We start from the raw sequence: 14,371 nt of genomic DNA, 5'->3' as shown, positions 1-14,371 counted from the left end.
CAGTTCCCTTACCGAGGATGTTAGAACGCGTCATCGACTGCGCACCCAACAGCGCCCACACGTACGTTCGAATCGAGTCGTTCAAGCGTATTGTACCAGCACGAGTGAATCCTTTCGATGTTTTTGAGATCATTTTAGTCCAGGCTGTGGCTGCATCAGGACTGGTTTGCTTTATACAGCTGACATGGATCTTTTCATTCGTTGTGGGGCCTGTAAATGTATGCCGGTTTGGGTTGTATGAACCATCTTTAGAACCGGCATAATATTTTCCGGACCTGTAGAAGTACACGAGAACTATACCGAGACCATGGTTCACACCAGGAAGGCGAAAGTCTTTATTCGTTGGAATCTCAAACTCCCCACAAACACGTTCATAAGCGCGTCTATCATAGGGGTTATTCGTCATACTCCACGCTTTATCTTGGGGAAGAGGAGCACTTATTTCCTTCAATATTCGTCTCGTTTGATAATAAATATGAAATAAAATAACCGCCTTACTCAGTTCGTCTATACCGTAGTCTGGTTTCACACCCGACCCTGTCGTCGCACACCACACAGCAAAGTTGAGTTGGTTCTGCCAAAACTGCATTGGGTTTTGATTCCAGTTTACCACCGCCTGCGCGTTATTAACGGACACGACATACTTTTCAAAGATATCAATAAAGGTTGTTTTAAACCCCGTACCATCTGCATTCACCACGATTTTCAAGTGTGCTAAATCCATATTATAATTTATAATTCATATATTATAATATGTACATAACACTTCCAGGAATAACGAGCGGTGAGGCCGTTCAGCTGACGCACGCGATCGATAACACGTCAGGTCAACTCGAAGTCGCACTCTGCGATATCACCTACCTACCGCAATGGACTAACATTAATATCAGCAACAATAAGCTGTTCGTCAGTGGAACTCGCAGCCAGATAACTGACGGCTACTACAGCGTGTGCTCTCTAAACGACGAGGTCTTCAAACCCCTGGGAGCCGAACTCAAGATGAACGACTCAAACGGTACAGTGGTGTTAATCAACAATGGAATAAACCCTTTGAGGCTCGGCCGACCATTAGCAAGGATGCTCGGTATGTCTCCTGACGAGATAAAACCAACAACAACCGTCACAGGCACGAAGTTACCCGACCTAGTACCGTACCGAGAGCTGTACATTCATCTCAGTCAGGTGAGCACAACGTATAACATTCAAGGAGGCCACCCTTCCACTATACTGAGAGCAGTACCGGTGAAAACTGAGAAATTCAACGACGGTAGAACCGAGTCGTTTTCACCACGGCAGTATAAGAGATTAACCCAGGGCAACATACCTGAGCTGACAATATCGGTGTTAGATATAAATCATAATCCTGTAAATATAGGATACCTCAGCTTAACACTTCATGTAACATGACCAGCGCACAAGGACCCGGAGTGAAAAAATGCGTCAATATCGGGATCTCCGACCTCGGAGACACACGCGGTTTCGACGCTCCCGGAGTAGATGGTAAAACGTACGCCTTGCAACTGAAAAACAACATTTACAAACGCGTTGAAGTCTCCTCCGGTGGAGCCCTAAGCGATGTAGTAGATACCACAGGAGCAACAGTCAACACTAAGTACGCCCTCGTCAACACCGGAGATGACAACTGGAGAATATACCCATCGTTCGGGGGTAAACTGTTCGACTTAGACGATGTTGAGAGAACTACCATCAAAAAGAACCGGCCATATAACCTCGCCTTCACTGAAGATGACAAGTGGGTGTTGTTACCCGATTACGACAACTGGTTGCTCAATATTAAGCTCTTCTCCCCCTACGTGTTCACTGATAACAAAGACCACTACCTAAACAAAGTCGTGAACGATGGATTCCTGCTCGTGGCTTACGTCCCAACTCAGAGACGTAGCGTAGTCGTCAGCCCAATCAACAATTCACCACTCCACGTGCTATCGAGTAAAACGGGTATACAAAACGTGGCATTACAGTTGGTGTCTGAATTCGAAGGCGTGGACAAAGTACTAGATGGTATACCGTCAAACACAACACTGGCCATCAAAGTCTACCTAGGGGAATCATCGGGGGATAACGTCGAGATCGTGAAGGGAGTCAAACTAGGGTGGGAGAAACGACACAAGGATCAAGTTTGCAACGTTTACGTTCGGGTGGGTGTCGGCTCCAACACCAGTCTGCAGGGTGTCAACGTGATCGTGGAAAACAAGATATCACTAACCAAGATCTTCCTACCTAACAACATACACTTTATTGGTATGAATTTAATCCCTGAATTATTAACAGAAAACCAGTTGGAAATTATATAATAATATTATAATAATGACCAGTCATCATCCCAACACTACGCTTAACGACCTGGGAGATACAGAGGGATTCGACCAGCCTGGTGAGGAAGATGAATTATACATCCTGCACTTCAAAAACAACGTGTACAGACGGGTGCCGTTACCAGATTTAAAAGAGCCCAAATGGCTGATCAACTTAACATTCACCTCACCTTATATAACATTAAATAATGGGGTTGTCTCTAAGATTAAGAACAACGGTATCTGGGCAGGGGATTTCATTCCGGAGAGGGAATTAGTACACAGACAATCTGCTGGTTACGACAAAAAGGGGTTATTTGCTTATCCAAACAATAAATTAATATTTAGCAGTAATATTGATAGAATATCCCCCCCTTTCACCCTCATCATAGAAGTCTTCTTTACGGGTTTATCCGATAGAGACTACCCAATAGTACACCAAATTTTACCCGGGGTGTCAATACGCTGGGATCACACAACCGATTATTGTCGTATTGTTATACAACGGAATACCCCCACTGGTTATATAAAACGTTTAATAAGCTCCCCTGGGGTTTCTATTACAACAGGAAATTCTATTAGCCTCTCACCTATTGCCCTGACTAGTAGTCTAGAACTTGTAGACTTCAAATACATTGATAGAATATTAACTGAACCCCAATTAAAATATCTTTCAAAATATACATTATAGGATGGGCCTGTACCCAGTCGTAGAGGAAGTAGCGAAGACATTGGAAACCGTAGATGGGTTCCGCTTGAGGCAGTTATGTGATGTGAAATGCCAATTAGAACAAGACCGTGACACGCGGAAAGCACTATGTAAAAAGTACAATAGAGCTTTCAATATCGTGGACGGGGCTGACACTACCCTTATGACAACCAGCATGGGACTAGGGGCGGCAGGAGTTGTGTTGTTAACCACCATCGTGGCTGCACCTATAGTTCTAGGTTTTGAAATAACAGCTGGTATAGCGGGGGTGTTAGGGTTGACGCTTAAGTTGGTATCACGCAGACTGCATCGTAAGGCATTGAAACACGATGAGATCAGGGTTCTGGCCGAAGCAAAGCTGAACACAGTTAGTGAGCGTATTTCCACGGCACTCTCTGACAGTAAGATCTCAGAAGAGGAGTTTCGTTCAATCCTATCTGAACTCAAAAAATATAACGAAATGAAACAAGATATTCGATCCAAGTCTCGTAAGTCTGCTATCAGCGAGGACGAGAAAAAAAAGTACATAGAACAGGGAATACAAAAAGCCCAGCAAGCCTTTATTATGAACACCAAAGAGATCGTAGGCGGTTCACGTTAAACTGTTTCATCGAGGTAAACGTGACATAGGGGAACACGAGGACGGGCCACCGATCCTATATAGTCAGTCAAAACTTACAACAAATTATTGATCGTACCGTACGGCACAGTGTTACCACCTGCCAAGTCACGGTAAACGTGATGGCGTGGCTTTGTAGTAGGGGCAATAGTAGCAAGAGCAAATGGTCCCACCAAAGCCTCATTTAGTAAATGAGGCTTTTTAGAGGGGTTTTTGAAAAGTGAGCCAGAATCACTATTCCCTATACTACTACCCCTGCAGACCATATACCTCAGATAGTTGTGTACTCCTACAGAATGTGTAGCCCAGATGACTATGTACCCCTGCAGACCATATACCCCAGATAGTCGTGTACCCCAACAGAATGTGTAACCCAGATGGTGATATACCTCTACAGACCATATACCCCAGATAGTCGTGTACCCCAACAGAATGTGTAACCCAGATGGCGATATACCTCTACAGACCATGTACCCCAGATAGTCATGTACCCCTACGGAATGTGTAGCTCAGATGACAATGTACTCCTAGGTAACATGTACCCCATTTAGTTTTGTACCCCTACAAAAAGTCATGTGGCCCAGACAGCTGTGTATCTGTGATGTGTATTTCTGCAGGTCTGGTGGGAAGTACGGATTTGTGGACCGAGTTATAGACGGAATATTTGTCCACGTGGAGTCGGTGGAGGTGAAGCTGATGTCCCGCGCTTTCCATGCCTCACTACAGGTAATGTTCGCACACACCTCACTGATGATGTCATCAGAATCTGGCTTTGAATAGGGCTGACCAAAAATTGGTTTTGCTTGTCAGAAAAGCCAGCTTACTGACATAGGCACCTAGAGTCAATTATGTTGTAAGTGAGTGTTAGGTTTATGCCATACAAAGCAGTATTCCAGCTATATGATTCTGATCTGTAAATAATTGAGTATGGACCAGACAATCCAGTGATCAACAGCGCGAGCATTGATCGAAACAACTGGGGTACAATGACATGTGACAACCAAGTCAACTAGCCTTCCCCCCAGATCCTATAAGTCGGCTTGTATAACAAACATGAGTTCCTGAAGATGAGTTCTAATCTGTATCTTCATGGGTTGTAGAACTTGTAGCTTAATCACAATGGACCGTATTCATAACATCATGTCTGCTGTGATGAAGCTGGAATATTGCTGACTGCGACACTCAGTATCCTTCATTTCTCACTTAATCTAACTGTAAAACAGAGCTAACACTGAACAGCAACTGAGGACACTTCACAGTGAGTCTGAAGTCAAGGATTTACGACCTTGAGTGATTAACTGTACTACCAATAAGACAATCTCCAGATATGTGCTTTCATTTATTTATGTGACTTTGTTACCATCCTGAGTGTATAACCGCTAGGTAACTATGTCATTATCTGGTAATAGGCAACAGTGATGTCTCTGGATATCTGTTTGCTAAACGACTTGCGTGTCTGCAGGCAGCCATTGGGAAACAGGAGTGCAACTTTGTATCAACAAACAAGAAACAAACGCTCAATGAGTATGCATTTGTATAAGTTGTATGGGAACATGCTGATCTGTTTCAAGACCACCCCAGATGGTGTGGTAGTCAAGTGGTTAAAGCGTTTACTTGTCACACTGAAGGCCTGGGTTTAAATCCCAACTTGGGTACCATGTGTGAAGCCCATTTCTTTTGTGCCTTATCTTCATATTGCAGGAATATTGCTATAAGCTCCCTCACTCACTCACTCACTCACTCACTCACTCACTCAGAAGTTTGTGTGATTGTTAACACAATGCTGCTGGGACCTTAGTTCAGATAACCTAAACTTCTAAAATTAAATGGTTGCCAATTAGCTGTTACAGTGCTGCTTAAATACCCAGCCCACCCTCATCCCAAGTTATGATAATGTATGATCACCTCTAGCATGACATTATGAGCCCTGTAACACCTTTAGCATGACATCATGAACCTTCTAACACCTTTAGCATGACATTATGAGCTTTATCCCACCTTTAGCATGACACTGTGATGCTTTGTGACACCTCTAGCATGACACTTTGAGCTTTATACCCCCTTTAGCATGATGTGAGCTTTGTAACACCTGTAGCATGACATTCTGAGTTTTCTAACAAATCCAGCATGACATTGTGAGTCTTGTAACACATCTAGCATGACATTTTGAACCTTATAACACCTCTAGCATGTGAGAGCCATCATGCTTTCTCCTTTATGTAAGTCTGAGAGAGTTTAATGTCACTCTAACCAAGAGTGAAGGAAATAATCAGAACTCCAATAATCAGTTCATACGGCTTCCCATTAAGGGTTGGCTTTTAAACAATTATTAACGCATGTGGAAACAGGAAATGAACTGGAAAAAATTAAGAATCTCCCAGATCTTATAATTACTTGCCAAGCCAAGTTCACATAAGCTGACATAACTTTACAGCAGTGGGGTAGCCTAGTGGTTAAAGCATTTGCGTATCATTGCGAAGACCCGAGTTTTATTCCCCACATGGGTACAATGTGTGAAGCCAATTTCTTGCGTAATATTGCTGGTATATTACTTAAAGCGGTGTAAAAGTAAACTTACTGACGTAACATAGAACGGGGTCTTTGGGAAGGATAAATGTTGAAGCTAGGTGAATTTCCAGAAGAATATTCTGAGCTTTTGCAGAGATCAATTTTATCTTGACTGAAGGGATGGACGGCAGATGTTTGCCTAGCCTCAAGGTCCATCATTTTACAGTTTTATTAAAATCGATTTGTCATGCGAACATTAACAGGAACAACGCTTTGAAATATGATTGAATTTTAGCAAGCAAGAAACTGTCTGGGAAATATCATATTCATTTTCATTACCATACCAATTCCAAGTGTATTGGCACAGTATTTGTATTGCATAGTTTATTTCTGGTTTATGACATTTGTATTGTCGGCAAATACTTCCTTGTAGATTGATGTCTTGCTGCGCTATGAATAAGGACCTGTTCACAGTTGCATTGATTCCTGTCCTCCAACTTTAAATCAGTCTTCAATTTTTATGATGAATTGGTTTTGTAGAAATGTCTTCTTTGTACACATGGTGGCTAAATGATTTTGAAATGAGGGACCCCACATTAAAGTTGGGCCTTCTCGGTCTGCTGTTAAGGAAGTCCTGAGAGAGACTGGGATCGAAGTTTCTTGAATCAAGATGTCTGTGTGTGCATTCATCACGTTCATGTGTAGGACTTCTGAACAGAGGTCTTATGTTGTGAGGTTTCCGTTGACTACATTACTAAGCTTGTGTTGTCCCTGAAATTAGGAATGATTGACTTGTGAAAACGACTAAAAAGGGAAAGGTGAAGGATGGCGTAAATTCATGAATGGTTGAAGAGTGAAGTAATGAGAAATAAGAAGATGGGAGAGCCAGTGTGAGCCAGTGTGAGAAGTGTGAGAGTCAGTGTGTGAAGTGTCAGAGCCAGTGTCAGAGCCAGTGTGATAAGCAGTTATTGATGCAGTGTGAGAGCCAGTGTAAGAAGTGTGAGAGCCAGTGTAAGAAGTATGAAAGCCAGTGTGAGAAGTGTGAAAGCCAGTGTGAGAAGTGTGACAGCCAGTGTGAGAAGTGTGACAGCCAGTGTGAGAAGCAGTTATTGGATACAGTGTGAAAGGCAGAGTGAGAGGCAGTTATAGATGCAATGTGACAGACAGTGAGAGAGGCGGCCATTGAGATATGTGTTTATGAACACTTGACACAATATGAGAATGGCTGATTTAGGTAATATGAAAATACATGATTGAAGTAATGTGAGAATGTTTGAGGTAGCATGAGAACAGATGATTCAGGTAATATGTAGGATTTAGGAAATCTGAGAATGTATGATCAAGGTTTTGTGAGAATTGGGGATTGACATATTGTGAGAATGGGTGATATTATGTGAGAATGGAGGATTCGCTAATGTATGTTATGGATTTTTGAGAATGAATGTATGAGATGATACCTTCACTATTGTTTCTGTTGAGAATAGGAATGTTAGTTATGTAGAATGTTAACAATGCCATAATGAAATTAGTTTCAATGTTTGAGAAACCAAGCATGTGTGTCCTGGTAGACTAGAAGGGCATATTGTCTGTGACTATCCTCTATCCGCATTCAAAGACTGTAGTTTGTTCCAGTAAGTCGTAGTGATAGATATATGGACAAATGTGTTCTGGTAATCAGATAAGGTATCTACCAAAGTAGTTCTATTACCAATTGATGACCAATGATGTTATTGATTCCCCCCAAGCCCAGTCCTTGTGTACAGCTGGTGATGCAGGTTGATGAAAGAGACTTTCTACCTACAGTTCTCTTGACCTCAGTAGATACAGAAATCAATAGGTGCTGTGATGAAGGAGACACTCAAGCTGAAACATAATGGGCAATAAATTGGTGCAATATTTCCTTAAGAAGCTAAGGCTATGTCCCACAAGGCATCAAATCTTCCAGTAGTCTATCTGCAGCTGGGGCTGGGGCTGTGACTTTGTCTCAGGGCCTGGGTCTCAGGGGCAGGGGCTGGGGCTGCAGGTTAATCAGGGTGCTCTGATAATCAGATCTTATTACCAGTACTCTCTATCTTGTTGGAGTGATTTGTACAGGATGAGTGGCTTAGGAAATGGATTCTGTTTTCTGTGTTACAACTCTTTGTGGTCAAATGCTGATTGCTTGGTCAATGTGATCTTCCTGACAGCTGGGTCTTTGTGGCCTCCCTGACAGCCGGTTGTGTGTGATTCCCCTGACAGCTGGGTCTATGTGATCTCCCTGACAGCTGTCTCTATGTGATCTCCCTGAGAGTTGTTTCTATGTGATCTCCCTGACAGCTGGGTGTATGTGGTCCCCCCAACAGCTCGTGTATGTGATCTCCCAGACAGCTGGGTGTATGTGATCCCGCCAATAGCTCGTGTATGTGATCTCCCTGACAGTTGGATCTGTAACCTTACCATGACATCAGGGGTCTCTACATCTTGCGTAATGTTTTTTGCGTTTGTGAAAGCTCATCAGACTACCTTTTGTTGTGCATCTTGTGACACTTTCCCCCCAAGATAATGTAGCCCAGTGTCTTATTGAAGCTCACACTATATACTGTTCAGTTGTGTAGACTACTAGGGTGAAACTTCATAGTCTTACCACAGCATGGCATGTATTGCTGTACAAGGCCTTCTATTCAGTCTGGTTTGGTTCAGTATATATAAGATAGTGCTGGGAATCAGAAACCAAATCCACTATTGATTATTGGAAGACGTATTGTGAATGGTTATCCATTGTAATCAAAATGTATACATTTTTAATGTAACTTCCAACTTCAAGTGTTTTTCCCCCATGGTTTTCATAATTGATGTTTTTTATGACTAACACTGTCATGTAATGAAATGCACGCATGCCAGAAAGACAGAGGCCGGGTAAATGAATAATGAAAGTGGTTACATGTTACAAAGCTCATTGCTTTACGCTGTTGAGCAAATTTAATGGTTAGTTTTCTTCATTCAAGTGTGTTATGCTAAAACAACAAAATCCCATCAGTTGAAAGTATGTTTTTTATAGTTGATAATCATTTTTTGTTCGTCTTCCAATCAAATGTGGATTATTTCCGGTCATCGGAACACCAATATTATGAGATATAATCATAACGCAGAAAACTGACAAGAGGCAAACTTTACACTGTTTCATAACGCAGAAAACTGATAAGAGGCAAACTTTACACTGTTCCATAGCGCAGAAAACTGACAAGAGGCAAACTTTACACTGTTTCATAACGCAGAAAACTGAGAAGAGGCAAACTTTACACTGTTTCATAACGCAGAAAACTGATAAGAGGCAAACTTTACACTGTTCCATAACGCAGAAAACTGACAAGAGGCAAACTTTACACTGTTTCATAACGCAGAAAACTGACAAGAGGCAATCTTTACACTGTTTCATAACGCGGAAAACTGACAAGAGGCAATCTTTACACTGTTTCATAACGCGGAAAACTGACAAGAGGCAAACTTTACACTGTTTCATAACGCAGAAAACTGACAAGAGGCAAACTTTACACTGTTTCATAACGCAGAAAACTGACAAGAGGCAAACTTTACACTGTTTCATAACGCAGAAAACTGACAAGAGGCGAACTTTACACTGTTTCATAACGCAGAAAACATAATCTTTGTTATTTTGAGTAAACAAAACTGTCATTTCATGACTTGATAAAAATGATGGTACGTAAACCAAAAATGTCGAAATTTTTAATTGCATGACGGTCTATTGAACCGAAGGCAGAATACCAAGGTTCTGCTGCAGAATACCTGTTTCACCCCTCCTAAACAATGCCAGTATTTTGTAGAATGAAGTGAACTCCCTTCAAATCATGGCTTCAGAGCTTTACAATATTCTCTTTACTAAATCAATTACCTGAGTCATTCTCAGAGTTCTTGGTTTTTGACCTTCATTGCCAGTATTTCGATGGATGAGCTGACCATGCTCAATATGAAAATTCATGCTTATGATGATGAACTTACATTGACCTTTTCAGTTTCAAGCTCTGGTTTCTGCACACGTGTGCATGCTCAAAACACAAATACATCATTACCCCAGATAACCCAGGTAGCCTATTAGACGCTGGAAAGTTATGACTTTTTCCCACTGGGTACCCATTTTCTATGGGTGAACAGAAGCAATTTTGATCAAACTTGCTTGCCCAAGATGAGACCACATATATCACATGTGTGTGCTCATTTTTAGGCAGGACTGAAGTCCTAGAAACTCTCAAAAGTCGAGCTTCCAAACACTGAGTCATCCAGCCAAGGACTCTCCGCGTCCAACATCACTTAACTCCACTGATTTGTGACCTGAGCTCTTAGCACAGAACCAAACTCCTCTCAAAGTTCTCCCTGAAAAAAACAGACCCCAGCATCTCTATCATACTTTTATCTTTGTCCTCTAATAAAAAAAATATGATCAAAAGAAGCTCAGGGTCTTTCTTTTTCTTGAAATTTTGGTAATATATTAGTGCTTTCTGGTATTTTTGGTATATTGCTAAAAGTGGGGTAAAAAATTCCATCCATCCATCCATCTCACCCACCAACCAACCTGTTAATCATGGGGTTTCTGTGTTAGAACAGTTCCCCAGTATGTGGATTGGATGCCCCACATGGTGAATTTGTTAATAGCATATTGTTGTTCTGCGATGACCCTGGATTGTTGCTCACAGTGTCAATCACTGGAATGTCAGCTACAGACTGTGTTATGCATCATGCAAAGTGTACCATACATCAACATGAACTCATTCGGTCAAGCTGCTGATGGAACTGTATGCATAATTGTCCTTCACGATATGTCGAGACTACTCAGAAATTGTGTTAGCCGTGTGTCCCTGTCTCGGTCTGCATCCATGAAGCCAACCTCCATGAAAACAATATTTCATCAGACACTTCCTTCAAATGTAAAACGAAGGGGATAAAAACGTGAACTTGTCATTAGAAGGGTCTCCAATTAGCTTCCAAGATGACTGAAATTCAATTCAACCCATCCAAGCTTCTCAAATCCCAATATTCAACAGGATTGATTTCACTTCCCAGGGTTTAGTTTCTGAATAAGGACATTTCTTTTCTTGACTGGTGTTCAAGAATTTTCCTGCTAACAAGTCTATTTATCCCAATTTACAGATGTGATAAACGAGGAAGATTGATTATGCCCCAACACCCTTTGTGCATGATCTATGGGACTTAAACTGTCAGTCTATATTTCTGGGCACCACTGCATCACGGAAATCTACCACATTGCAATGTTTCCTAAACAACAGATTCAGGTTCATTTATCTTCTCAAAACACCAGACAATAATTGAAACAAATTCCTTTCCTTTGAAAGAAAAAGTTTGAAACTTGACGTTAACCCAGATCACCCAGCATCTTCAAGAAAAAATGTTTTCACTCAATGCATTACAATTTTGTACTTGTGGGATTTTGGGATTGGCTGATACTGACAAACTGGTAGGTTGAATCTGAAAAACAAATACATCAGACTCCTGCAATGTCATGAAGAGATTTCACCCAAAATTTTGAAACGTCATATTCCTGAGAATTGATGTTTAGCCAAAACTGAGAGGAGTTTAGAAACAGAATCTGTGATCAGAATTCCAACATCTGAAATACTGGAAGCTTCAACAACAGCTCCCTGTTTTATCCAAGTGACGTTAAGCCATTGTTTTGCATTTGCCACCAAATCAAAAACTGATTGCTCACATGGCCTGTAACAAAAGGAATTAGGGCATGTAGAACCTGTATTGGAATTCAGCCTGAGAGAGATGTTCCTAAGTCTGTCCAATCAATACCTAGAGCTTGCTCGTCACCGAAGGGCCATTCAGCAAGGTAGGGCTGAATCAATGAGACGTAATTGACCTGGCAGCAATGCAATTCAATTACAGGTTATTGAAGACTTTCAGGAATTCCACTGCCAACATGCAGTAAGAAAAGGTCTTCACTGCCTCAGTTCTCCAACAGAGGCGTAGATTAGAGAGGCACAAATGCACCGGTGAATTCTGATTGCTTTTAATGGTCATGCATCTTGAAAGAAGTTTGTAGCTGATGGGATTAAGTACTGGTTGAGGCTTGAGAATGATTAAAAAGTGGTCGTCAGGTTTGAGTCGGCTCAAGTTTCTAAAGAGTGAGTGAGTGAGTTTTACACCACATTTAGCAACATAAAATGATAATTGGGGGAACTCCAGAAATGGGCTTCAAACATTGTACCCTTCTTGGAAATCAAACCCAAGCATTTTGCATGATGAGTGACCACTTTCACCACTGGGCAGCATCACTGCCCCAAGTTTCTGAAGAAAATGCTAGATGTTGACAATGTTACTGTTTTTGTTCATGATGTTACGGGTATTAAAATGGATATCAGGAACACTCGCCCATAAGAGAAAAAATATTGTCCCAACTTTGCCCTTTTGTTTAGTTTACAATAATTGTTGTGATTTCCAGATTTGTTTCTGTGCATCAGCCAGAAATTGTTTGTGTGCTCATACTATCAATCATCAGTTTGTGTAGATGTTAATTATAGTTCAAAAGTTTTGTAGCGCAACACATCATCCGCTGCTTCAGAAAAGGGGATGTCCGACTAGGTTACATCCTATATTATACATGCTGATCATAAAATGGTTGAGGAGCAGAGGTTTAGTGACTTTTCAGCATGCACTGTTGGTCACAATATCAATCATTAGATTGTCTGGTCCAGGTCTGATTATTCTCAATCTCCAGTGTGAAGCCTATTTCTGGTTTCCAGTGTGATGTTTCTGGAATATTACAGAAAGTGGCTTAAAACTAAACTCATTCACTCACTGTCTCACTCAACCTCCAGTGCAACTGGGTAGCCTAGTGGTTAAAGTGTTTGTTCCTCACGCTGAAGGCACAGGTTCGATTCCCAACACGGTTTTATTGTGTGAAGCCCATTTCTTTCTTGTTCCTCTGCTGTGACATGGCTGGATACTGCTAAAACATAAAAATCAGCTCACTCACTTTTAGCCTCCTAGCATATGAAAATGGAGCATGTGCGAGTGCAGCGTTAAACAGAAATAAGTCTAACTCAAAGCACTTCTTCATCCCTACCTTTAGGGGATGAGAACCCCACTCGTCTACTCAGGCATATTATACGGTTCAACCTGACAGGGCATCGAAGGAAGATTGAATACCGTTTCCTGAATCCGTAATAGTGGTGCCAGTGACATTCTTTCTGCCCAAGACTGTGTGATGAGTGGAACTACGATAGAACTATGATAGAACTACTTTCACTTGTAGTTATTTAGCAAATGTACACAAATGAAAGCAACTCTCTGGTGACTATTTGCGACAAATAGGATTAAATGCTGTATGGAGAACATTAATTCCCAGTCTACTCCACAGAATTGATTTCATGCTTTTTATTATAGAATCAATACTAATACCTGCCTGGGAATATATGGAAAAGAAATCAGGTGAGAGTACTCCTGAATGCTGATAACATACTGGAAAACAGAATGAATCAAGCTTGCTTGGGTAGCCGAGTGGTTAAATTGTTTGATCATCATGCTTAAAGCCTTGTTTGATTTCCTGTGTATAATGTGTGAAGCCCGTCTCTAGCCCGTCTCCAAGTTCCTGGGATTTTGTTAAAATTAACACAACTCTTTCAGTTTGACTAATTGATATCCTGCTGATGGATCAGGTTGTCATGGTGATGTTTTGTCTTATTATTCCTTTAAAAAGCTAAAAGGGAGAGTTTAGCCAACAATTCTATCACTGTGTCCTTGTGGTTGGAACATGTGTAGCTAAAAAATCCACCATAATTCAAGAGATCTTTTTTTGGTGGTTTGTTTGGAGTCTGAGTGATCTTGGAGTTGTGCGATAATGGCAAACTTAAGATCATTTTTGCTATGATGTGCTGTGTTGAAATGTGACACAACTGGTTTATCACATGGTTTATGATACCAGCAAAGTGTTCTGAGAGTCAGATTCTGAAACATCTTTTAGTTTCGCCAACATACTGTTTGTTGCAGCGTTTGCAATTAAATAGATAGACTACATTTCGGGATTGGCAGGTGCAGCTTCATTTATTGAAGACCCTCTTGTTGACAGAACTTGTGAAGATGTCACTGCCTGTTAATATTTTGCAGATTTTGCTATTGCCTGTCACAAACTTTGTCGACAAAGTTGACAGTTCAGCTGCTGATTTGTGGTAATTGTCTCGGATAGGTCAGAGTGGCGCTGACTGA

General features: G+C 41.3%; 2 protein-coding genes across 2 annotated transcripts in view; one reads left to right on the top strand and one right to left on the bottom strand.

Annotated features, from left to right (window-relative positions):
- LOC137262209 (large ribosomal subunit protein uL11-like) overlaps positions 1-14,371 on the bottom strand; it is a 394,062-nt gene that overhangs the window by 3,716 nt on the left and 375,975 nt on the right. The window lies entirely within an intron of this gene.
- Positions 1-14,371, top strand: part of LOC137262205 (bridge-like lipid transfer protein family member 3B) — a 117,436-nt gene that overhangs the window by 42,020 nt on the left and 61,045 nt on the right. Inside the window, exon 5 of the mRNA XM_067800000.1 lies at positions 4,261-4,369. Within this exon, the coding sequence (XP_067656101.1) occupies positions 4,261-4,369 (109 nt within the window). The remainder of the gene's footprint in view (positions 1-4,260; positions 4,370-14,371) is intronic.

This window comes from Haliotis asinina, chromosome 14 (genome assembly GCF_037392515.1).
Source record: "Haliotis asinina isolate JCU_RB_2024 chromosome 14, JCU_Hal_asi_v2, whole genome shotgun sequence".
Taxonomy (NCBI): domain Eukaryota; kingdom Metazoa; phylum Mollusca; class Gastropoda; order Lepetellida; family Haliotidae; genus Haliotis; species Haliotis asinina.
This window is presented reverse-complemented; position numbering and strand designations above follow the sequence as displayed.